General features: G+C 46.1%; 1 protein-coding gene across 3 annotated transcripts in view; it reads left to right on the plus strand.

Moving 5' to 3' along the window:
- Nucleotides 1–26,842, plus strand: part of LOC102456807 (fatty acyl-CoA hydrolase precursor, medium chain-like) — a 34,420-nt gene that overhangs the window by 1,579 nt on the left and 5,999 nt on the right. The window contains exons 1-7 of one of the 3 annotated variants that reach the window (XM_014577223.3): nt 16,204–16,370; nt 19,105–19,224; nt 20,755–20,959; nt 22,507–22,645; nt 23,726–23,859; nt 24,964–25,117; nt 25,649–25,753. In XM_014577223.3, the coding sequence (XP_014432709.1) occupies nt 19,149–19,224; nt 20,755–20,959; nt 22,507–22,645; nt 23,726–23,859; nt 24,964–25,117; nt 25,649–25,753 (813 nt within the window). In that variant the 5' untranslated portion in view covers nt 16,204–16,370; nt 19,105–19,148. Of the gene's footprint in view, nt 1–16,203; nt 16,371–18,304; nt 18,402–19,104; nt 19,225–20,754; nt 20,960–22,506; nt 22,646–23,725; nt 23,860–24,963; nt 25,118–25,648; nt 25,754–26,842 lie in introns of those variants that run through there. The other 2 variants (XM_014577222.2, XM_075940073.1) reach the window with 2 other exon arrangements.

A 26,842-nucleotide genomic window follows, 5' to 3' on the forward strand; every position in this document is an offset into this window, starting at 1 on the left:
GGGCCCTAGCACCAAAATCTCATTGGTGCTCAGGAGGCTACAGGGACTTTCTAGGGGGCACTGGCTCCAGTTCAGTCCCAGGGCAGGGGCACAGGCTGGCTCACGGAGGTATGGATGGACTCTGGGGATCTGTCCCTTCTAGGGGGCACCAGCCCCCATCTAACCCCATGCAGTGAGTATAGAATCATAGAACACTAGAGCTGGAAGGGACCTCAAGAGGTCATCAAGTCCAGTCCCCTGCCCTCACAGCAGGACCAAGCACCCAGGGCTACTCAACACATGGCCTGTAGGCCGCATGCTGCCCACAGGCAGTTTGTTTTCACCCCGCGGTGCAGTTTGGGTTTATGTGGGGATCAACATGTAGCTGGCGAGTGGGAGCCAAAACAAAAAAGTAGTCAGTGTAATGATCTTCTGTCGATCTGTGTTTTAGTAGTTAAATTCTTGGACTGTCATTGCTCATGAAAAGTGCTGTCACATGGGAAGAAATCAGGAAAATGTTGCGTTTTATTACTATCAGCAGAGCTGACTTAAATGGGGTCTGTGTGTTGGGTAGTCTTGCCTTATCTTTGTATTCATGCCTGTCAGTGTGAGAGAAGCTATTGGCATATATTTGCTTGCATATGGAACCACACTTAAGTTGAGGCCCTCAGCATGTTCTGTAGGTATCAGTGTGGCCGCTGGGTCTTCCGAAGTTGAGTTGCCCTAGTTCATCCCTGGCAGCTGTCTGTCTAATCTGGTCTTAAATATCTCCACTGATGGAGATTCCGCAATCTCCCTAGGCAATTTCTTCCAGTGTTTAACCACCCTGACAGGCAGGAAGTTTTTCCTAATGTCCAATCTAAACATCCCTTGCTGCAATTTAAGCCCATTGCTTCTCATCCTAACTTCAGAGGCCAAGGAGAACAATTTTTCTTCCTCCTCCTTATGATACTCTTTTAGATACTTGAAAGCTGCTCTCATGTCCCTTTTCGGTCTTCTCTTTTCCAAGGTAAACAAGGCCAATTCCTTCAGCCTTGCCTCATAGCTCATGTTCTCTAGACCTTTCATCATTTGTGTTGATCTTCTCTGGACTTTCTCCAGTTTCTCCACGTTTCCTGAAATATGGCGCCCAGAACTGGACACAATACTCCAGCTGGGGCCTAATGTAGATGGCTCATTCCCTGCCTAGGGGATGTGAGACTGGGCAGGTTAATTTCCAATCCTCTTGTTTAGTCTTTTCCTAAGCCAGGAGGGCACAGTGGTTTTGATGGGGGCTCTGCAGGAAGGCAGCCCGCATTGCCTGAAACTTTGTGCAGGTGTTAAACAGCTGTCTAGCCCACCCTAGAGGTGACTACATTTCAGCGTGCCTGAAGCAACACAGCACCAGCAATGGACAGGAGAATGGCTCCCGGACATGACTTGCTCATGACTGCTTCAGTCCCGTTGGATGGGCCTCAGCCTCTTTCTTTCCCCTTCCCCACTTTGCAATGGGGCTATAGACTCTGAGGGAGAGGGGTGGAGGCTGGCAGAGGTGTGTCCCTGCAGCAGATGTAGACACGTCTCTGTATTAATCATTCTCTCATTGAAGTTTTTAGCTTTGTATTGAGTCCTTTTATATGGAAACTTTGTATTAAGTCTTGGTAGAATAGTCCCTAGGACAAGTGAGGCAGAGACTGTCCCTGTGGGGTGAATGAGGTGGGAATCTATAAGGTGGAAGATGAGCACCTCTGGGCAGTTGCAAAGTTTGGAGAGGGGATGGAAGCCAGATCCAAGATCCAAGATCAATGAGCCCTCATTTGCATCTTGCCGGGCGCCGCCATTTTTAAAGCCCCGGTAGTTCGGACTCCGTGCCCGCGGCTACACGCGGCACGGAGTAGGTAGTTCGTATTAGGCTTTCTAATTCGAACTACCGGTACACCTCGTGGAACTAGGGTGGTAGTGTAGACATACCCTAAATGTGGAGGGGCAGTGGCTGACACACACATTCTGATTCTGGGACCTGACCTAGCTACTGAGTATATTAATCAGAAAGGGTATTGCTCCATAGTTCTCCAGGCACTTGTGAAACACCCGTGGTGATTCACAGACATAAACACAGGTTGGTCTTGAAAGGTGCATGACGCACACATCTATCAGAACTAGCTTGTTCAGGAAGCTGCAATCAGGGATTTTCTTTCCAAATCAGATCACCATAGGGGAGGTCAAAATGCCTATTCAGATCCTAGAAGACCCTGCCTATCCCTTAATGCTGTGGCTTTTGAAGACTTACATGGGGCATCTTGACAGCATGAAGGAGCAGTTCAACAATAGGCTGAGCACATGCAGAATGCAGTAGAGTGTGTTTTTGAGCATTTAAAGGCATCTCTGGAGGCCACTTGCAATGCTGTATTAGACCAGGGTGTCTGCACCGATGCTGCTGCATGGTAGGCTTCCACGAGGAGTAACGGTAGTTCGAACTAGGAAGCCTAGTCCGAACTACCTAGTTCGTGCCGCGTGTAGCCGTGCGGCATGGGGTTCGAACCAGCCGGGATTTAAAAATGGCGGCACCCGGCTTATGCAAATGAAGCCCGGGAAATTCAAATCCCGGGCTTCATTTGCAAGTGCAGTATGCCTACATTACCCCGCTAGTTCAAACTAGCGGGGTAGTGTAGACAAACCCATGGTGATTTCGGGAGCCACACAGAGTTCACTTCAGATGCCATCAGCCATGGTGAGTTCCTTGCAGCTGTTGGGAGCCACGGTGAGTTTAGGAGCCATGGGGAACTCATCACGGGGGCCCGGAGTTATGGTTCAGTATCGGCAAATTTTGCCATTTGCAGTGGTGGCAGAAATGCATCCACCACAAATGGCTAGGGTTTCCTGTATGTAGAAGTTTCTCTCTTCCTGCTCTTTCCAAGGTGATGGTGTGGATTCATTGAGTGAATTTCATATTTGGTGGAGCTTCCAGGTTTGGTGGGTCAGCATTATCAGCTAATGAGAATGTGGTGGTGTTGGTAATACTTCAGTACAGAATAGGTCTCCTTGGATTCTTTGGGTAAGACCTTCTGTTTTATGTTTTACTTAATATTCATAACATGTTGGAAACATTGATGCTCAAATAGTTGAGCTTCCAGACTCAGCTCACCCCACTGGTGTAAATCAGCACAACTGTATCGTAGTCAGAATAGCTACTGGTTTATACCAGCTAATGGTCCTGGCCTTAAATTCTACCATTTGCACCATCAGTTCATTGCAACCCCCAGTCCAGATGATGTTTGGGACTGTAAAGAGCACTTATCCATTATACACGATGGGTTGTGGGGGCTCCCTTTGCAGCCTATTTTGTATAGGCACTATTCATCTATATTACTAACAAGAAAGGCATCAGGTCATATAAAGGGCCAGGAACCACATTACAGCTGGGTAATATTTACCTTCGCAGAAGACACAGGAAATCAGTACTGCTTAGTTCTTAGTGACAGAAACTATAGAAAACCAAAAGCTGACAGATAGACTGATTGACTCTTGGGTTCTGCTCCCAGATCTGTCACTGACTGAACATTTGCAATATTGTTGTAACTGTGCAGGTCTTAGATATTAGAGAGAAAAGGAGAGTGGGATAATGCCTCATATTGGCCAGCTTCTTGTTGGTGAAGGAGATGAGTTTATGAGTTTTACAAAGAGCTGTTCTATAGAACCTTTGCAATCTTGAAAACTCTTTCACCAAGGCTGACAGAGCTCATATCTCAAAATAATTTGCAGAAAATTGAAGGATTTATGAGTGTGAGACAACCAGTTCAGCTGTAATAACTGAGATCCTCGTTAGCGGTGTAAGACGGGAAGGTGAATACTTTCTTTCACATAGTTAATTGCTTGTTAACAGAATGTGTTATGGAGCAGACGAACAATTGAAGAATTGTGAAACTCAGGCACCAGTTGACTACAAAATTCATATCTGCTCTTGCTTGGACTTCTTTGATTTTCCAAAAGTTGATTTTTTCCAATTATTTTGTCAAAATTTCATTACTCTAAGGCTCACAGGGGCCTCCAAAAATTGTTAATTTAATCCCAGACATGAGAATGTTTTAATACAACCTACAGGCAGTAAGTGAAGGTTCCATGTAGGAAAAAGGAAATGCTTAAAACTACTGTGGACAGATTTGAGGAAAATAATGAGAAGAACCTGATTGTCACCTACTCTGGCTTCTTTCTCTCTTCCCTGATTTTATAGAATTTTCGAGAAAGCCAGCATTCACGCTATAGTACACAGTCACACAGAGTGAATTCAGATCCTTTCCTTTTCTCTCCCAATTTTCTTGTCTACTTCCCCTTTTATTTTGGAATGCACGGCACTTGGTCTGAGTCCTGACATTCCTTGGGTGTGACCCAAGGCTTCTTTAGACGTGCTGATACTCAGCCCACAAAGAAATACCAGAAAGGTGAAAAATTGCCCTCTGATCTGACTTAATTCATCATCCAGACAGAAGCTTCTTCTACATGTAACCTTATAGAAGACACGGAGGAGCCTTCCTTGTAGTTCTTTTTCAGTCAAAGCTGTGTTATCTACGATATTGGGGACAGTGTGTCTGCCAGTGGTTCCTCCTGAGAAGTTCTGTTCTGAGGGGCATCTAGCCTGCAGTGGGACAGAAGCAGCCTTATATACCCCATTCTGCTCCTTTCCCCCAACAGCAGTAATGACCCTTAGATTGAGAACTATGTTAGTATAAAGAGACAGGGTATGTCTACACTACAATGTTAGTTCGAACTAACAGACGTTAGTTCGAACTAACATTCATAGGCGCTACACTAGCGCTCCGCTAGTTCGAATTTGAATCGAACTAGCGGAGCGCTTAGTTCGAACTAGGAAAACCTCATTTTACGAGGATTAAGCCTAGTTCGAACTTACTAGTTCGAATTAAGGGGTGTGTAGCCCCTTAATTCGAACTAGTGGGAGGCTAGCCCTCCCCAGGTTTCCCTGGTGGCCACTCTGGCCAACACCAGGGAAACTCTATGCCCCCCTCCCGGCCCCGGACCCCTTAAAGGGGCACGGGCTGGCTACGGTGCCCGTGCCAGGTGCAAGCTTGCCAGCACCCAGCCAGCAGACCCTGCACCTGGCACGGCACAGAGCCAGCCACCCGATGTCCCCCAGCCCACCCCCTCTTCCCGGGACCAGGCTGGCGGCTCCCGGGAGCTTGCCCTGGACCGCAAGAGGCAGGCACCTTCCTGGGCTAGTGCGGACATCGTGGACCTCGTCCACGATCTCCGCACTAGGCACAGGAAAGTGGCCGTCTAGGGCAGGAGAGCTGCCAGCCTGGCCACCCAGGAGCAGGTGTGCATGAAAATCAAGGGGGTCCACTGAGACCCCCGACCCTGAGCCCTGAGCCCTGAGCTTACAATGGCCGTACTGGGTCAGACCAAAGGTCCATCTAGCCCAGTAGCCTGTCTGTCGACAGCGGCCAACCCTAGGGACCCTGGAGGGGATGGACCGAAGACAGTGACCAAGCCATTTGTCTCGTGCCATCCCTCTCCAGCCTGCCACAAACTTTGGGCAGGGACACCACTCCTACCCCCTGGCTAAGACTACTCCATGGACCCAACCTCCATGACTTGATCTCACTTCCCTTTCAACTCTGTTCTAGTTGTAGCCTTCACAGCCTCCTGCAGCAAGGAGTTCCACAGGTTAACTATTTGCTTTGTGAACAACAACTTTCTATTACTAGTTTGAAGCCTGCTACCCATTCCTTTCCTTTGGTGTCCTCTAGTCCTTCTTTATGGGAACTCATGAAGAACTTTTCTGAATGCACCCTCTCCACCCAACCCCTGCTTTTAGAGACCTCTATCCTGTCCCCGCTCCATCTCCTCTTTTCTAAGCTGAACAGTCCCAGTCTCTGAAGCCTCTCTTCATCTGGGACCTGTTCCCAACCTCTGATCATGTTAGTTGCCCTCCCCTCTTCCAGCCTTTCTCTTCCCCTCTCCCACCTCCTTTTCCCAGTCTCCCCCAGTTTTGTTCAATAAAGACAGAGTCAATGTTGGAAGAAACGTTATCTTTATTTTGTACATCAATAAGAAAAGGGGCTAGGGAAGGGTAAGTGGAAGGATGTGAGGGAGGAATGGGGCACGAGCCCCCGATGGGGAGGACTGGGCTGGCTCTGTGGGCTTCTGGGGATGGAAGCTCTCCTGCAGCCCCCCGATTGCCCCCTCTCCCCAGATAGCAGCCTGCGGCAAGTGCAGCCGGGCTGATGGCCGAGTGCTGTGATGTGCCCAGTGTGGGTAGTCCGGGCAATCCAAGCCAGGACTGCTTTGCAAGCGGGGCACCCCTTAGAACTATCTGTCCGGGGTGGGGGTCGGGACCCTTTAAGCACAGCCCTCAGCTAGCCTGAGACAGCATCTCCACGCTCTAAGTCCTCCTCTGATGCCCTGCCGGCACTGCTTCCGGCCATCCTTAAGCCCTGTTCAGGGTCCACTCAATGTGGACTTGCTAGTTCGAATTAGCAAAACGCTAATTCGAACTAGTTTTTAGTTCTAGACGCGTTAGTTCGAATTAGCTTAGTTTGAATTAACTAATTCGAACTAAGTTAGTTCGAATTAACGTTGTAGTGTAGACGTACCCTCAGTGTCATAGGGTATGATTACACTTGCCCCCTAGTTCGAACTAGGGAGGCTAATGTAGGCATTCAAAGTTGCAAATGAAGCCCGGGATTTAAATATCCCGGGCTTTATTTGCATCTTCCCGCCCGGGCGCCATTTTTAAATATCCTAAGTCCGAACTAACTGCCTGTGGCTACACGCAGCAGTCAAACATTAACTCGAACTAAATTCTTAGTTTGAGTTAACTGTTACACCTCATTCCAAGGAGTTAGTTCGAGTTAACATTTGACTGCCTAGTTCGAACTAGGGGGCTAGTGTAGACATACCCATACATACAAAAATGTTGATCATGTAAAGCGAATTGAAAACGTTCTATCAATAGACTCTCACTTCTACAAATAACCTAGAACAGATGCCAAACACTACCGTTTTTTAAAATATTCCGACAAAATCCATGTAATGATTCTGCTAGAATTCAGCCTTAACTCTGTGTTTCCTTGTTCTCTAATGTGTAAAGGTTTTTTTCCTTTTTTTCTCATGAGAGTCCTGCTGGGCAACTTTAATTTGTCACTTCCTGGCTTTCCAACATGGTGTTTTTGATAAGTCATTAAGGGGGGGGGGGGGGGGCGTTCCCAGGAGAGCAGTGGGTTCCAGACTCCAACCTTTTGCGCAGGAGTGGAGAACCCTTCTGCTACCTTCTGGAGAGACTGGTTCACTATGAATCACACTAATGCCATTGTCCGTACAAACAGTTACATCAGGAACATTCAACCACACATGGATTCCAAGATCAAACCTCCCTAGCCCCAGGCTCTCAACAGTGTGAGCTCAGAGTATGGATCTTTACTATATTTGGCGTCCACTGTTGCAGACCTGATGCTGGCCCAGCCTTTTTTGCTGGGTCTTGTTGGCTGCCCACTGAGTCTTGTCTCCAGGTCAGCTTCTCAGCCACAGGAATTCCGGTAACACTGACCTCTCACTAGCCACCAAAGCAGCCTAAAGCCCTGTGCCATCCAAGCACAGGAGAAAGAAAGGGCACCATACAGCTGCTCCACTCGTTCTGTCAGTCACGGGTCATGGCTTTCTTCCTTTTGTGCTCCGGCTGATTCTCAGATGCAGTGCAGCTTACTGGGCCCACATGGTCAGCTTGCTTTCAGCCAGCTGGTTGCTGCAGCCCCACCATTGGCTGCCTCTGGCCCACATCCTGGCCATCCCTCCTTTTTCCCCACAAGAGACCACAGCAGTGGTGGCAACCTGCAGCCCATGGGCTGTATGTGGCCCAGTGGGATTCTAGGTGTGGCCTGTGAGGTATTTTGTTTACCCTTGCTCACACACAGGGTTGCCAGATTCAATTGGTTTCCAGTCACGTCGTTTTTTTCCCACTGGTATTACTAAAGTGACACACTCATAAAGCAAGGGTGCACATTGACTGCGAGAGCCGGGCACTCCCTCTGCTTACAATTAAAGCACTGCTACAATTCAGTCAGCCCTCCCCAGAAATTCTAGGTACGCAAGCACTGTTAGTAAAACTACCCCATCAGAGGAGACCATCTTGGTTATGACAGCCTTGCAGCCCTCTGAGATGGAGGGCCATTCATCTTCCCCCTCACTAGTCTAAGTTGCCCATCACTGGGTAGGGATTCCTGCCTTCTGCCTGCTTAATTTTTGTTTTCTTGTCCACCCTGCCCCAAATGCAGCTTTTAGGTGGAGTGGAGCTTCATGACTCCATAGTTAGCTCACAGGAAGGCTATGTTACCTGCAAATCACTGCTATACATCTGCACCCTTATCTCCGCTGTAATGTGTGTTGGATGGGACTAGAATCTCAAGCCTTTCTGTCAGCCTAGCATTGGACACACAGTTCCCTAGCTACATTTTCTCTCTCAGGGGCAAAAGCAATGATATAAAGGCATGCTGTGAAATTCCTGCACTGACTTCTTACACGTATGCACAATGGTAAAAATAAACCAAGCCATGCCACAATAATGAATAACTAGGGCTTGCCAAATTCATGGCCATGAAAAATGGCTGTCAGGTTGTGAAATCTGGTCTTTAGTATGCTTTTATCCTACCCTATAAGGATTTCACAAAGGAGTCCAGCATTTATTACATCGGGGGTCCTGACCCAAAAGAGGGTAGCGGGGCTGTTATTTTTAGGGGAAGAGGGCAGTATTGCCACCCTTATTTCTGCCTTCAGAGCTGGGTGGTTGGAGAACATTGGCTGCTGACTAAGGGCCCAGCTGTTCAATCAAAAGTGAGATGTAAGCATAGCAATAGCATACCATGACATCTGTACTTCTGTGCTAGTGACAGCTGTGGTTTCCCAGCTAAGCTCCTGCCTAGCAGCCACCTCCCTCTAGCTGCTGTCTCTGATTAAGGCAGCTCCACCATGACCACCAAAAGCACAGAAGTAAGAGTAGCAGTACTGCAACTCCATCTCTAATAACTTTGTAACCCCCACAACTCCTTTTTGGGTTAGGACCATTACAGTTACACCATGAAATTTCATATTTAAATAGCTGAAATAATGAAATTAATAATTTTTAAAATCTCATGACCATGAAATTTACCAAAATGGACTGTGAATATGGTAGAGCCCTTTATAGCCAGCTCCACTTTCCCACAACACTCCAGTCTCCTCTGCATGTGTGGTGACATGTTCTCTATCACAAGCACTCCAGGTGCTCCAAGCACTTGTATTCATAGAATATTAGTGTTGGAAGAGACCTCAGGAGGTCATCTAATCCAACTCCAACTAAATCATCCCAGCCAGGGTTTTGTCAAACTTGTCCTTAAAAACCTTGTGGAAAAAATATCAAACTTTGATCACTCCCCTGGCAACTTGAAACCACTGCTCTTTGTTCTGTCATCTGCCACCAATGAGAATAGCCTGGCTCCATCCTCTTTGGAACCTCCTTTCTCGTAGATGAAGACTGGTAGCAAATCCTGCCTCACTCTTCTCTTCTGCAGGCTAAATAAGCCCAGTTCCCTCAGACCTCCTCATAAGTCATGTTTCCCAACTCCCTAATCATTTTCATTGCCCTCTGCTGGACCCTCCAATTTGTCCACATCCTTTCTGTAGTGGGAGGCCTAAAACTGTATGTAATACTCCTGGTATGGCCTCACCAGTGCCAAATAGGCAGGAATAATCACTTCCTTTGATCTATGGCAGTGCTACTACTAATGCAGCCCAATGTGCCATTAGTCTTCTGAACAATGAGGGCACACTGTTGACTCATAGTCAGCTTCTCGTCCACTGTAATCACCAGGTCCTTTTCTGCAGAATTGCTGCTTAGCCTTCGGTCCCCTGCTTACAACAGTACACGGGATTCTTCTGTCTTAAGTGCAGGACTCTAAACTTGTCTTTGTTGAACCTCCTCAGATTTCTTTTGGTCCACTCCTCCAATTTGTCTAGGTCCCTCTGAACCCTATTCCTATTGTCCAGTATATCTCCCTCTCCCCACAACTTAGTGTCATCTGTGAATTTGCTGAAGGGGCACTCCATCCCATCATCCAGATCATTAATTAAGAGGCACAATTACTGCTAATAGTTGTAACAAATTCAACCCAACAGTTCCTTAATCAGCCCTAAGGATGCAGTCCAGTACAGGGTCAAAAGCTAACTGCCTTATTGGTGTTCCACCACACCCTCTGTCTACTGTGGCTATTGCTCCCTCAACCGGCATTATAGATTATGGAATGCTCTACTCGCTGGGTGTTGAATAAGAGGGCCCGCCACTGGAGAGCCTTTCCCTCCCGATCAACCAGAATGGAGGGAAGATAACCCCAAAATGACTCAATAGGTTCATTGCACAGTTACTTGAAATTACTAGAGCTCCTACAAAGAACTCCAAAATGAGCGCTAATCCTGACACCCCAGACAATTGAAGCGGGGCTCACAGATGAAGGTCTGGCCAATATCCTGCAGGGGAGCTTCCCTGAAACTAAGAGAGATTAACATGCCCATTAATGTGCTGTTCTTATAGGCAGATGCTACATATTGAGGGAGTGCCCACTAAAAGAGCATGGGTATGCCCTAGGCTGGATGGTGGAAACGTGGGCACAGAAACACTCCTCTCCTGCAGTTGATGGCACTGGTGATAGTCCGAGGAAAGCTATAGCCAGACAGTGGTCAGAAGTTATGTCGCTGCCAAGAACACAATCCACCTTCAGTGTATCCAGTGCAATGTCAAGGCCTATTCCAGCCAGCAGATGCCACTTATGGTAGGAGTCCATGCTGCAGTAATAACCATAGCCTTAGGAGAGAAATTGGTCTACCTCATGATCATAGGCCTAGACTCATCCCTTCTTTTTTTGGGGGGGAGGGGAGGGAGGGTCATGTCAAAAATACCCATGCCTAGGCTGTAAATGAGAACATGGGCCAAGTTGCAACAGAGCTTGGCAGGGGTTGGGGAAGTCAATGATCCAAGGGAAGGGATGTCTTAAGCAACATCACCGCAGATCCTCACCAGAAGAAAGAAGATCATCAGGACCTCAGAGTCCTTTTACAGGATGGGGATTTCATGCTAGAACAGAGGAGAGACCCTACATGAAGCTGTACATATGAGCAACTAGTCCCCATGTAATGGGGTGCACTCACCCCTCACGAGTGCCCCCTGGCCAAGTGCTTGTGCCAGCGCTCTATCACACTGTTTGTGGTGGCTCTCCAGTGACTTAGCCCTCAGGCCGAGTCACATACAGTCTGTACGGGTTGAACGTCCCTGGTCCGGCACTCTCAGAACAAGGGAATTTGCCGGACCGGGGAGGTCAAGCATCTGAGATCTCCTAGGGCTCTCCTCGTGGCTGCTACCCCAGGAGAATCCAGAGTCCTGACCCTCACCAGCCAACCTGCGGGGCTCTGCTCCGCATATGCAGGATGGAAGTTGCTCCCAGGGTTCCCCAACTCCTGCATTCCTGGGGTTCCTTGCCCCTGACCCCACCCACACAGCAGCAGCTGCTCCTGGAGTTCCCAACCCCATCCCCATGTACACTGCAGCTCTCTATCCCCAGGTCACTGCCCCTGCAGGTTGCCTACAGCCAGACTGCCTCCGCTCCCAGCTGCTCTCAACTTCTGTGTCTGGAACTCTCTGGTCTAGCAACATCTATGGTGCCAGACCATGGATGTTACTGGACCAGGGAGTCCTGGACGAGAGAGGTTCAACCTGTAGTAGAAATAACAAAGTGAAATGCTTTTGGGGCACAAGTCAAATAGGGCCTTTCTTAGTAATGTCTCTTTCTGTGCCCCCTGGCTCCTTCCCTGGAGGCAGCATCCTCGCTCTCTCAGAGCCTTTCTAGCCTCAGCTGTCGAGCTGGGTCACTATAGTTCAGTTCCTGCTCTGAGGTGCCTCACTGTCTAGGCCACTTCCCCCCCACATAGGGTCTGTCTACACTAGCCCCCTAGTTCGAACCAGGGTGGCTAATGTAGGCATTCGAACTTGCAAATGAAGCCCAGGATTTAAATATCCCGGGCTTCATTTGCAAGTTTGAATGCCTACATTAGCCACCCTGGTTCGAACTAGGGTGGCAGTGTAGACATACCCATAGTGACTAATGAGGGAACGGGGGTGATCCAGACCCACCTTGTACGCCGGATCCCAGCTCAGGGGCCCGGTAGGTAGCAGCTGTCTTTAAATAACTATGTTGTTGCTGTAATTCCCCAGGCCACTTCCCCATGGCCTCAGCACCTTCTTCACCCTTACCTTAGGGCAGGGTTGGGCAAAATACAGCCCGCGTGCTGGATCCATCCCACCAAGCCATCGGATCCAGCCTGCAGACATTGCGTGGAGCAGCAGGGAGGTTCCCGCTTGCCTCGCCCCACCTGCACGCCGCTTAGAAACACGTCTGCGGGGCAGTTTTTCTTTAAAACTGTGAGTCCAGAGGGGAGGAGGGAAAGCTTTGGGAGCTGTTCCTACCCCCAGCACAATCCCCTTGGCTAGTTTCTGCCCAGAAACTGGCCAATGGGAGTTTCCTGTTTCAATAACAGGCAGCCATGAAGCAGAAGGGGCTCCAGAGCACATGGCTGCAGCCTGTACAGGGACAAGGCAGGCAGCAGTGTTTCCTCTAATCTAATCTGTGCAGCAGCCCAGCTTCACAGGTGATTAATCAGCTCCGCCCAGTAAAAGACTCAGGGCTCAGTGCATGGAGCTGACTGAATGGGTGGGACTGATTAATCATAGAATCATAGAATCAAAATCATAGAATCATAGAATACTAGGACTGAAAGGGACCTTGAGAGGTCATCGAGTCCAGTCCTCTGCCCCCATGGCAGGACCAAATACTGTCTAGACCATCTGTCACAAGGTACTTTCTGGAACTCTGCTCGTGACGTCAACCACACGATTATCGCCCTCCCAAGGGCGGGGTGAGGGTCCGGACCCACCCTCACTCCGGACCCCGGCCCAGGGCCCTAACACCGGGAGCACAGCTCCCAATGGTAGCAAGCGGGGGGGTTACCCCTAAACACACTTGCTCTCGGGCTTCGTGACCCCTCCCTGGGCCAATACCACCCCGCTGTGGGGCTCTTACCTTCAGCCCACAGTCTTCGTCGTGGGTCGGGCGGCTAGCCCTCTCCCACCGGACCCTCCTTCCTTGCCTCCGCACTCCCTCGTGCCCCGATTACTTCCCCTGCCTCCCGATCACCCTCCTCCCCTGTCTCTGCCTCGGGCACCCTTATGTGCTCCGCGCCAGCCAACGCTCCTTCTCCCATTTCCGGGTTCCCTGCCCTGCCTTTTCCCGTCGCGCCGGTGATCTCACTGGGCTCCCCGGGTGCGTCCTGATGACGCGTCATTGCCCCATCTCCCGCGCACGGCAGCACAGCTGGGGCTACCCCCGCCGGCTCTCCGCCGGTGTCCGTGGTACCGGGTGTCTGCGGGTGACGGGGTTGCTTCACCCCGTCACACCATCCCTTATAGACATTTATCTAACCTACTCTTAAATATCTCCAGAGATGGGGATTCCACAACCTCCCTGGGCAATTTATTCCATTGTTTGACCACCCTGACAGTTAGGAACTTTTTCCTAATGTCCAACCTAAACCTCTCTTGCTGCAGTTTAAGCCCATTGCTTCTTGTTCTATCCTCAGAGGCCAAGATAAACAAGTTTTCTCCCTCTTCTTTATGACACCCTTTTAGATAGCTGAAAACTGCTATCATGTCCCCCCTCAATCTTCTCTTTTCTAAACTAAACAAACCCAGTTCCTTCAGCCTTCCCTCATAGGTCATGTTCTCTAGACCTTTAATCATTCTCGTTGCTCTTCTCTGGACCCTCTCCAATTTTACCCCAGAGTAGAGCGGAAGAATGACTTCTTGTGTCTTGCTCACAACACACCTGTTAATACATCCCAGAATCATGTTTGCTTTCTTTGCAACAGCATCACACTGCTGACTCATATTTAACCTGTGGTCCACTATAACTCCTAGATCCCTTTCTTCCGTACTCCTTCCCAGACCATCGCTTCCCATTCTGTATGTGTGAAACTGATTGTTCCTTCCTAAGTGGAGCACTTTGCATTTGTCTTTATTAAACTTCATCCTATTTATCTCAGACCATTTCTCCAATTTGTCCAGGTCATTTTGAATTATGACCCTATCCTCCAGATCAGTCGCAACGCTTCCCAGCTTGGTATCATCTGCAAACTTAATAAGAGTACTTTCTATACCAATATCTAAATCGTTGATGAAGATATTGAACAGAGCCGGTCCCAAAACAGACCCCTGCGTAACCCCACTTGTTGTGCCTTTCCAACCGGATTGTGAACCATTAATAACTACTCTCTGGCTGTGTCTAGACTGGCAAGTTTTTCCGCAAAAGCATGCGGAAAAACTTGCCAGCTGTCTACACTGGCCGCTTGAATTTGCGCAAGAACACTGACGATCTAATGTAAAATTGTCAGTGTTCTTGCGCAAATACTCTGCTGGTCCCGTTCGGGAAAAAGCCCTCTTGCGCAATTGTATTTGCACAAGAGGGCCAGTGTAGACAGCTAAAAAGTGTTTTGCGCAAAAAAGCCCTGATGGCAAAAATGGCTATCGGGGCTTTCTTGCGCAAAACCGCATCTAGATTGGCACGGACGCCTTTCCACAAAAAGTGCTTTTGCGCAAAAGTGTTCATGCCAATCTAGATGCTCTTTTCCACGAATGCTTTTAACGGAAAAACTTTTCCGCTAAAGCATTTGCGGAAAATCATGGCAGTCTAGACGTAGCCTTTGAATATGGTTATCCAGCCAGTTATGCACCCACCTTATAGAAGCCCCATCTAAGTTGTATTTACCTAGTTTATTGGTAAGAATATCATGCAAGACCATATCAAACGCCTTACTAAAGTCTAGGTATACCACATCCACCGCTTCTCCCTTATCCACAAGACTCGTTATCCTATTAAAGAAAGCTATCAGATTGGTTTGACATGATTTACAAATCCATGCTGGCTGTTCCCTATCACCTTGCTACTTTCCAAGTTTTTACAGATGATTTCCTTAATCATCTGTGAAGCTGGGCTGCCATGCAGCATAGAGGGAGCACTGGCAGGCAGGGAAGCTGATTCTGGAACAAGCTGCTGGCTGGTAAGTCTCCTGGCCAGACCCTGCCTCTGGCACCCCTGCCCCTCACTCCACATACCAAATCCTCTTCCCCCCTCCTGCACCCATATCCCCTCCCAGATCTGGCACCTCAATTCCCTGCCCCAGATCAGAGTCCTCTCCTGCCCTAGCTCACAACCCAAATCCCTGCACCCCCTGCTGTATCCCAATTCCCTGCCCTAGGTCACAATCCAACCCCCTGCACCTCAGTCCAGTGCCCCAGGTCACAACTGCCTCCTTCACCCAAACTCCATTCCTTATCCCAAGCTCCCTTCTACACCCAACCTGTATCCCAGACCCCGCACCTCCTCCATCAATATCATGGAAGAGTGCAGCCCTCAACCACTTTCCAAATTCTTGGAGTGGCTCCCCATCAAAAATTATTGCTCAGCCCTGCCTTAAGGCCTTGTCCCAGTGGAGTCCAGAGCACCATCAGCTCTCTTCCAGCTCCAGCAAAGAATTGCTCTTGCTTTGACTCTGCATCTCTTCTTATACTGACCTGCTGGCAAGCAAGTATCCAGAGGCTATACCTCTGTGTTCCTCAAAAGCAACAGCTAGTGATCCAGAGCACTTGATGCCCTTCTCATACATAAGGTTTCCCCGTGATGTATTAACAGACCACAGGACTAACTTCTCTTCCCAACTGATATAGGAATTATGTTCCCTTCTGAACATTGAAGACCTCAGTGCACCACCTCCAGAGTGAGGGACTAGTAGACTGGTTTAAATAAGAGCCTGAAGGGGATGTTGAAGCGCTTTGTCATCGACAAACCCAGATAATGGGACTAGCTACTTCAGAGATCCTGGAGAAATTCCCTGGACTTCCTTCTGTGACCCTAGCTTCCATTTCGAATTGGTAAATGTCATTTCGCCACTGAAAGCAGCAGGTCTCATGGTACTTCTCTGTGGAAAGTAGGCCAAAAAGTCAAAAGTTCAGCTGGGGAAAAAAACGGGAGCGGGTGGGGGGGAGGGGGTTGTATCATAGAATTGGCACAAAGCCAAACAGGTGCGGCAAAACTCTGTGGTTTACAATTAGCGATAAGCATGTGAAGTAAAGATCTGATAGCTGACAGCACAATATAAAAGGCTGAGGGTTAGAACAGTTGACAGAGAAGAGGAGAGGAGAAAGGAGAGTGGCTACTGGAAAAACAGACAACAAAATCAAGCAGAGAACTGACTTTAAAGAGCAGAACAGAGCAGAATAATCTGGAAAACCATCAGCGCTGCAGTAGCAATTCAAGTCGGTGGACAATGTAAGTCCATTAGTTTTAATTATAATATAAGTGTAGGGTAGTGCTTATTATTAATGTGTGTGTGTGTTAATGCAGATGCAAAAAACTGTGTTGTTAATCACAAGTTACCCAGGTAAAATTTAGAGTACATTTCAGAACTGCAACTGTAATTGGCCATTACAGAGTGCATCCACTCAGTATCATTAAACTGTGTGAGACTGCAGTTTGATTGCCCTTTAATTTGCAGTAAGGGACTTGTGTCTGATTTTTATTTTTAGATTATATTATGGAAGATATTATTTACATGATAAAAGCTATGTTATTTAGAAGAAAATGGTGCTATGTCAGTCATTTTATCCATGTCCTTTAGAGTTTCTTTAACTTCCCTGGAAACTCGTATCTGGGGAAGGACAGGTTAAAGAGGTGATAGGCAGATTATTGTAGGGCTGCCCCCAAAATTCTTTTTTGGGGGTGACACTACCCCTCTTATTTCCCATAAAGGAGGTCCTTCAGGAATCTCCCCATTTCAATTGCTGTAAGGTCACCAACTGTGGGGTATCTCGAATCTGTTACAAAAAGGATGGGAAAAACAATATTTGGGAGGGAGGGGGCTTAAAAGCAATCATACAGTTAAGTGAGCAGTTCAGAAACATAGGTTGTTCACCAGGCAGAATCTGAGGAAAACCCAACACTCCAGGAGCAAAATTACAATAGGCAGGTATGACGATGGTCTTTTCAGCAGGTGACAATGTTCTTCAACTATTGCTCTCAGCCAAGTCTAAATTAATGGCTTGTTCAAGCTCTGTTCATGATGGTCAAGCAGGTAGAACGTGTGGTCTATGAGATAAGACTACGTAGGATGAGGAAGGAAGCCAAGCTTTACCACATGAACCTTCTCAAACTTGGAGGGCACAGGAAGCCCTTCTGGTAACCTCAGTTTAGGCAGAACTGGAATTTGGGTGACAGGTGCACAGTGGTGAAATTCCATTATCAGTACCAGGGAATGAAGAGCTCTCTGATAATTGGGGAGGTTATAGCAGTGTTGCTCAGCTGTCAGGACAGGCCATAGCTGGTCCAACATCACTTAGGGTATGTCTACACTACAGCACTAATTCGAACTAACTTAATTCGAATTAGTTAATTCGAACTAAGCTAATTCGAACTAGTGCATCTAGACCTAAAAACTAATTGGAATTAGCATTTTGCTAATTCGAACTAGCATGTCCACATTGAGTGGACCCTGAACCGAAGTTAAGGCTGGCCGGAACAAGTGCCGGCAGGGCATCAGGTTAGGACTTAGAGTGTGGAGCTGCTGCCTCAGGCTAGCAGAGGGCTGTGCTTAAAGGGACCTGACCCCCACCCCAGACAGACAGTTCTCAGGGTTGCCCACTTGCTTGTCTACCTCGATGAGGGGCAGCAAAGCAGTCCTGTCTTGGAGTGCCCTGAGTGCCCACAATCGGCACATCACAGCACTCGGCCATCAGCCTGGCTGCACTTGCCGCAGGCTGCCATCCGGGGGGGGGCCAATCAGGGGGTTGTCAGGATCCAGGAGACCCTGCAGGAGAGCTTCCACCCTGAGGAGCCCGCAGAGCCACCCCAGTCCTCCCCATTGGGGGCTCATACCCCATTCCTCCCTCACCTCCTTCCACTTACCCCTCCCTAGCTCCCCTTCCTGATGTAAAAAATAAAGGACACGTGTGTTCAAAAATAGAAACTCTCTTTTTTTAACAAAACTGGGCGTGGGGGGGAATTAACCTCTGGGGAGACTGGGAAAAGGAGGTGGGAGAAGGGAAGAGAGAGGGTGGGAGAGGGAAGGGGGAAACCTGGGTGGAGGGAGCTGGAAGAGGCTAACAAACTTGCCTGGGCCTGTTCCATGCTAACGAGATATACCTGCTAGGCTTGTTAGCCTGGTGGAGACAGTTTGAAAGGGGGAATTTACCAAAGTCAGTGAACAGGAAGAATGCTGCTACATGCAAAGACTGCTGGTAACACAGGTAGTCCAGCTGATGAGACAGCAGCAAGACACAGCTCCCAAAGTCACCTCGACTGACAGTAAGGCAATACACCCCAGGAAGAGAAGAAGAAGGTTTATTGAATTTGGGAGACCAAACCATTTGAACTGAATGTGTTAGGGCTGTCTGAGAGACTGGCCTTCTTTTCAGACAGATCTTCTTCCCTTGCAAGGGGAAAGGAAGAGGAGAAGTTGACCCTTTGTCTATGTGCAGGAGCCTCCGAGAGTTCCCCCAAGTGGTTGCCCCCCTCTCGCTTACTCTGAGTCTGAGAGGAGTGTCCAGTTAGATATGCACTCCTCTCACATATATGTATTGTGACTGTTATATTGAATAATGTCCCCTTTGTGGGAATAAATGCAGGTTTGTAGAAATATACTCTCAATGCAACAACCTAATTTTGTCATGAGTCCTATCAGCTTTTCCTTGCAGATAGTTTTTACAACTGCTACCACTGCCCTCCTGCCTGCATTTCAGAAAGCCATTGCAAAGAGGAACTCAGAATGACTGACGTTGGTGTGCCTGGAAATGGGGGAGGGACAAAGGGGGTGATCATTACTCCCAGGTGCGTCTCTGTGGCAGATACCACACTGACTTCCCCCAGAAACTACTGGCTTATTTTCAAGTCAGGGATATAGTTTAAACTGGGATTTAAAAACAAATTTCAACCCATTTCTACCATGTGTTTGAAAGAGACTGTAATTGAGAGCTAATAATTGGGCCCCTGGGGCTTGTTTTTTCAACAGTTAAAACGAAGAAGACAACACCCTGTTCAAGTGCACAGAAGAAAATGTCATTTCCTGGTAGGAGTTCCCTGTTTTGGTCCCTGCTTTGTGCAGCATGGGTGATCGCAATCCTAGTTGAAGGTAATGAAAGAAATGTCTTACTTTAAAGGCAAACATTGAGTGGGATTCAGGAATTCCATCTATCAGTTTGTTTGATTCTGTGTTGCTGGGAGCCTAACCAAAATCCTATTTTAGTTTAATTTTTCCTCGAATGAATTTGGCAGACACTTTTCAAGATCTAATTTGCATGGGAGACAAAGGTGTATTATCCTCAGGAATTGATCTATTTAACTTTTACAGAGATAATGGGTGACTGAGTCTGTAAATTTCTTGGTCATTTGTCACAAAAGTCTTTCTAAAAGCTAATTTTATTAGATCAAATATTTGAAGAGAAACCTGCATGATCTGAAAGCAGAAATGTTAAGTTGTCTATCAAACTCAATCAAGGAGCACACGTGAAGGCTGCTTATTATATGGTTAACTCTGCAGGGTCAGCGATCAAATTACTTGAGCTTTTATTTAGCTGTTTGATTCTATAGCAGTGTTCTTGGGTCTAATTCTTATCTGTGTAACTTCAGTTCAAAGGTTTATCCACTAAGTTCCAGTATCAGAGGGGTAGCCGTGTTAGTCTGAATCTGCAAAAGCGGCGAGGAGTCCTGTGGCACCTTATAGACTAGCTGAAGTGTTGGAGCATAAGCTTTTGTGTAGAGTTTCACTTTCTTACATCAGCTCTGACAATAAAATCTAGTGATCCTTGCCTACATACTCCATGGTTACTTTTGCAGTGCTTTTCAGCACCTCATTGCTTCTGATATCTGAAAGCAGTAGAGGGGAGTGCCAACAAAACAAAACAAAAAACTTGCCATTCATTCATTACTGTATTTCAGAGCAGGTTCTTTTCACAGAGAATAATGCACCTTTCTTTACTGACAGTCTGGGGATAGTGTGGCTAGTACCGAGAATAGCCATGAAATATTTTTGCTGTTCTTCCTTAAATGTTGCTAGAGCTTTCAAAGACAAAGGGGAGCTTTCAAAGACAAAGGGGAAACTTACTAGATTAGATAAGATATTGAACTTTGTCAGTGTGCTAGCTTGCTCAGGGGCAGGTCTGCGTATAATGATTGATAGGATAACATTTGCAATCTCTTTAGTTAACTTTACACCTTGCTTTCATGTACACTAGACTCAAGTCACAAAGTTCTCATTGGATCCAGAGTTCAACACTCCAAAGTTTGATGGGTGTTTGATGGATTTGGGGGTTTGATTGGTGCCCATCTCTGAATCTGACTGCAGTATTGTGGCCTTCGGTGCTCTTTTTTCCTACCCACCGCGAAAGCTAATGATGGGGGGGGGGTATCTGAAATAATTAGGGGGACTGTATACAGCATTGGAAGAATTCAGTGTTAATAGCTACACTTACTGTGGCTAATGAAAACAACAGAAAGTTTAGAAGAAAAGGGGAGAAAAACAAATTTAATGGATGCCAGTGTTTAGCTATTAGGACCTGATCCAAAGCCCATTAAATCAACAGAAAAAAGCCCATTAAGCCACCAGGGCTTTGAATCAGGCCATTCACTTATTTGATTATTTAGTTTATCTTCTGTTACACAGGCCAGCAAAGCGAACAACCAGAAGTGGTTACCAAATATGGGCGACTGCAAGGAAAGCAAGTCACTGTCAAGGGAACCAACAGACTTACAAATGTGTTTCTTGGAATTCCTTTTGCAAAACCGCCCGTGGGAGCTCTGAGATTTTCCCCACCACAACCAGCTGAAGCATGGATCAGCATCCGAGATGCAACTTCTTTTCCACCAATGTAAGAACCCTCGTGCTCCAAATTTACATTTATAAAAAGTAAAATTATTGGCCAAAATAAGCTGCATTTATTTGTTGGGTAAAGATGTTTATCCTATGGGAGGATTTCAGCCCAATGAGTGTGCTGTCACAATAAAGAGAAACTGACCTGAAGTTAAATCTAGCCACACAGACTAGTGCAGGTTTAATACTATTTTATTATCAAAATCCATTTGAACAATTCTTACACTAAACCCCTGAAACAACACTGCTGGGGCTCTTAGCTTTCTAAGATACGCAGGTCTTAACGATATACATCATTACAGATATGATAATCCTATTGAGTGTGACTGGAGATCAGATAGACTACTTCATAGAAGTCCTCCACACTCAAATTCTGACAGAGAAACTTAGCAGAAATTGATGAGTTTCTGCTTGAGATTCTTGGATAGAAGCTGCTACACTAGGGCTGTGAAGCGATTTTTAAAAAGTTAATCAATGATAAGTTGCATAGACTTTCCAAGTTCTACATAACCCAAGTTCTACATAAACCAAGTTATTGTGTACTTTTTTATATACACGCAAATTCCCATTTTAGGCATAAAGGAGCAAATGCCCTTTTGACTTCAGAGTGCAAACTGTAATGGAGGAGTATAGCCTGGTTGAAGCATTTCATCCTTCTTGACTTGTGGCAGTTCAGTACATTGGAAAGTAGTGCAGGTTGAAAATGTAGCACGTGCTATTTGCTGTCAGTTTTGGGTTGTGTTTGTGGTATTATCACAGTAAGGATGTTAATGAAGCCCCGTGTTTGATTTTTAATAGAGGTGAGCTTTTTAATGCTCTTACCCTACAGACATTAAGGGTGTGTCTATACAGCACCCTAAACTCAAAATAAGATACGCAATTTGTACTACGCAAATTGTGTTTCTTATTTCAAATCTATTTCAAAATAGCTTATTTTGAAATTTGGCGCATCTACACAGCGCCACATTTCGAAATAACATGCTATTTCGAGACATCCCTTAACCCTCGTGGAACAAGCGTTACCGGGATGCCGAAATAGCACGCCTGTTATTTTGAATAATATCTCGAAATAATGGACGGCTTGTGTAGACCTGGGGGTAGCTATTTCAGGATGCCTCCAGTATCCCGAAATAGCCATGCAGTGTAGACGTACCCTAACTATATGATCATAAATAGTGCATAAAGATGGTTTCAGTGAGACTACTGCAGCAGTGAAGTTAAGCACATGTTTGCTGAATTGGGCTCTCACCACAAAACTTCTTAGTAGAAAAAAATCTCCATGTAAAAATTAAAATTCTGCTAATCAGCAAACTAATCAACAAAACCAATACAAAACATCCACTTTAGCAAGTTAAGACTATAAAATGGGAAGAAAGAACTTGCAACCTGTAAATTTAAAAATTTGGCTTTACGTAAAAAGAATCACTATTAGAATTTTTTTAATGGTTTTTAAAAATATATTAAATGTAGCACGTTCCAGTGAAATTGATGATGATTTTGTCACTGTAACAGTAAAGATTGTTCTTCTCCTTTCTGTTCTTTAAGGTGCTTACAAGACCGGGCAATGCTGGAACAATTTGAAGACATTTTTCCAGCTAAACAATTTAACTTCTCAATTTCTGAAGACTGTTTGTACTTGAATATTTATACCCCTGCCCATTCTGATGAGAAATCCAAGTTACCTGTAAGTAATGCTACAGTACAAATGTAATGTTTCCAAACCATGGGCAATTATTACAAGGGCTCAGTGATCTCCTCCAATAGTCCTGGACAACTACCAAGGCAATGTCTGAATCCCTTTAATTTTGTAGTACTAGAAGTGCTCACTGAAGCCAAAATTAAAGCTAAAAGTAGTTTTTAATAAACATGTTCTGAAAGTAATTTTTTCTGGCAGGTCTCCAGAGGAGGGGAGAGAGATCCTTCTCCTAGATCTACTCCTTCAGGCTTTTTACACATCCTTCATAGCTGAAAAGTTGGGGAGGGCACTGTGTTTTTGTTGGAAAGACATAGTTGAGGCTTATATGTAAATTATTACAGGTCTCTTCTTAATGTCTTCCAGAAGCGTATCTGAATCCTGCCATATCACTTACATAGCACTTTACAAACAGCAGTTAACTCCTAGGCTGGCTCGCCAATGGAGGGTGGCCCAACATTCCAGTGGTGATTCAAAGGGGCCCAACACTCCAGCTGCCATCACTGCTGCAGTAGTACCAGTGGCAGCAGGAACTGCGGGCCCCTTTGAATCACCACCGGAGTGCCGCTCCATGCAGCTCTGAGGGCTGGCGGGGGGGAAGCACCGTGGTCCGGGTGGCACTGAGGGCTGGTGGCCCCCGGCTCTACCCCTTCCACCACAGGCTTGCCTCTTCTGGGGGTGTGGAGCCTGGCCGTCCCCCGTTCCCCCCTCCCTCCCCCCGCACACCTTGCCCGAGGGCCTGTGGTGGCTGTTGGCCCCGCTGCTCCTAGGAGCAATGTGGGGATTATCTGGCTATTTGTCATTATTCCCATGTTACAGATAAGGCAGAAGAGGTTAAATGATTTGCCTATGTCCAAAAAGGGAATCTATATGAGAGCCCCCCATCCCTAGCCATGGATGGATTTTAGTGGCCAGGATAGTCTGTGTTTACATAAGCACTAGCTGATGTCTGGTCTTCAGCTTGTGTGTCTGCATTAGAACTTCAATCTACAATATACTGATTTGCTTTTTCACATATGAGATCAGAGATGTCACAGTTAGACAGACTGTAACAAGATTTGTTCTTTTCAGGTTATGGTGTGGATCCATGGAGGAGCTTTATTGACGGGTGGAGCTTCAATGTATGATGCATCAGCATTATCTGCTTATGAGAATTTGGTGGTGGTAACCATACAGTATAGATTAGGTATCCTTGGATTCTTCAGGTGAGTTTTTGTATCATCACATCCAGCTTAAAATAAAAAATATAACCTGTGAAATATTTTAATGATATAAACTATTAATTATCAACTGTAAGAACTCTATTCTCCTGCATTCCTCCAAAAGAACTATTTTACATGCCCATTTCTTCAAAAGACCCTCCATGAAGTCCTAAAACACACAGCTGCTATGATACACAAGAGTATGCTTACCCTATTGTTTCATTCTTTCAAGTACCTTCACTTACAGTCATGGGATCCCACTAGATAGAGAGATTCTTCACTTGACTGGCTTATTGCACAAGGTAGAATTGGTACTATTTTCATTAGTTTGAAGGTTTTAAACCCTAAGCAAATGTAATTATTTTTGCTGAAGCCACTTCAGGATCCTGGAGACAACTTGTGCTTTGACAGTGAGTGGTGTTGATAGCCAGCGACTCTATAGTGTACCCTGAAAGCATAGCCTATGTTCCTGACCTCTAGAGAGTCCCTTGAATGACTGCACTAAGATCCAGTCTACAAACCTATGTCAGCAGAACACCCCAGAGTTAACATAGTTACGCTAATCTTAACTACCCTGTGTAGACACCACTATGTTGATGGCTACTGCTACATTTCGGGAAGGTGGCTTAAATACAGGTGAACTCTCTCCTGTCAGTCTAGGTGCACCAGCCCTTTACTGCTACAGGGGCACAGATGCATAGCTGCAGCATTCCAAGTATAGACCTGCCAAAAACCCTTACAAGATTTGCATTTCGGGATGAAGATTGACTCTCTTGTTGTTCTTTTTTTCATCACCCAGAAATCCATAGAAGCCCATAGCCAAAAGTCAGACCGCGAATGGGGGAAAGTTTACATACTTTATTAAACTGAGCCAAATTCATACCATAATCTCCACTAACGAAAGGTGACGTTACCCCAGGGTTGAATTTGGCTCATTCTCTGTAGGTATTTGTAGAGGTAGGTTCTTAGAAATATATATCTTCTAAGGACATTAGTTATTCTAAACAATGCACATAAGTGGTTATTTTTGTTATCTAGTGATAAAACCATAAACTTAATAACAAAATAAAGTCTGTTGGGTCTTACTCAGTATCCCCTTGCTTTCAGTACTGGTGATGAACATGCTCGTGGAAACTGGGGCTTTTTGGATCAAGTAGCAGCTCTCCAGTGGATTCAGGAGAATATTAAACATTTTGGAGGAGATCCAGGATCCGTCACTATATTTGGAGAGTCTGCAGGAGGAATCAGTGTTTCTGTCCTTGTAGGTTTTATAGTGACTAATATAATGCTTTGCATTTCTGTGCTGCTTTCCATTCATGGGTTTCAGTGTGTGTTACAAACACTGATTGATTTAGTCTCATCATGCCGCTGAGAATTTGGGGATTATTATTCCCATTTTACAGATGGTGTAACTGAGTCTCAGGGTGGTTGAGGGACATATCAGGCCAGTGACAGAGGCAGAAATAGAATTCCTGTCTCTTGACTTACCTTTAGTCACAAGGCTACCCTTCCCCTCAAACGCTATAAGGATACAGATGTGGCTTTCAACCCTCCCCTCCCCCCCCCCCCCCCCCACACACACATAATCCCATAATTTTACTTGAAATTGGGAATAACAACGTCTTGTTCCTACATTGCATTAAATCTGGCAACTGAACCAGCCCCCAAAATAGGAACAACCACACCAAACTCTGAGAGAGTTTGCATCTCCATCTGAAATTAGAAGCTTGGGTCCATCTCTACTATAAACTGACTATAGTGTTTGAGCCCTACTTTTTTCCATGTCTTCCAGGTACTATCTCCATTGGCCAAAGGCTTGTTCCACAAAGCCATCTCTGAGAGCGGAGTTGCACTTCTTTCTGCCATGTTCACTTCACATCCTGAAGCAATTGCTAAGGTTCTGTTATATCCATTCTTACTGGCTATGTTAATGGAGCAGCACAGTTAAATTGAACATCCATCCACTCTCTCAGCAATTTGTCTCATCCTGGAGGAGTTAACTTTTTTTTTTTGCAGCTAGGTTCTCTGGAGCTTCTTTATGGAGCATGTATATTGCAACCTCGTCCACAGAGATCAGATACTGTTTTTCCTAAGTGAAAATGGTCATCTGCCCCACTTTCCTCCTTTCCACTGAGATTCAGTTCTTGACCTAAAACTTTGTATATATCTTCCTTTTACTTCATACTTTTGTTTTCATATGTGCTCAGAGAGGGCTCACAATGGGGAAAGTAAGTTTGTTGCAATGGAATTTTCCATTCAATTCCAATGGAATTCCATTCTTTCAATGGAATGGAAGATTTTAGAGATTGATTATGCCAATGAAATAGTAATCTAAAATATTTTAAGAATATTTAAAATGAATGTTACATATACCAGTAGCAGCTGAGAAGTTCAGAAAGAGATAAATAATGCTTTATACTGAAAACCCGACAATGATCAAACAAGATGATCAGTTATGTGCAACTAGAGTGGCCTCGGCTTTGTTAATTTTTTTGTGAGGTAAATAAATGTCCTTTTTACACTTATCATTTGGTCTCCTGTTTAGATTCCAGATCTACCAAGCTGATTTATAAGCACATTCTGTTAGTATTCTATGCTATGGGTGAGATATTTTTTTTTTAAAGCATCCAGCATAGGACTAAATCTACTCCCACTAAAGTCAGTTAGGCTAACAATGAGCAGTTTCAACAAATCCCACTGTAGGTCTTCAGGTTGGGATGGGCAATAATTTTTGACTGGGGGCCACTTCAGAAATTTTTGAAGTGGCCCCAGGCTGCCCCGAAAGGGGTGGGACCTCAGGTAGAAGGGGCAAGGCCAGGACACTTCCATGCTTCCCACCCACAGACCCTGATTAGACTGAGAATGGGGGAGTACGTGAAGTCTTTGCCCGTGCCGCCTGGCGGTTTCCTCTAGGTGCTAGTGCCCCTGATGGTGGGAGGAGACTTCACATGCTCCCCTCCACCCCGGGCCAATCAGAGCCTGGAGG

Source organism: Pelodiscus sinensis, chromosome 12, assembly GCF_049634645.1.
Source record: "Pelodiscus sinensis isolate JC-2024 chromosome 12, ASM4963464v1, whole genome shotgun sequence".
Taxonomy (NCBI): Eukaryota; Metazoa; Chordata; order Testudines; family Trionychidae; genus Pelodiscus; species Pelodiscus sinensis.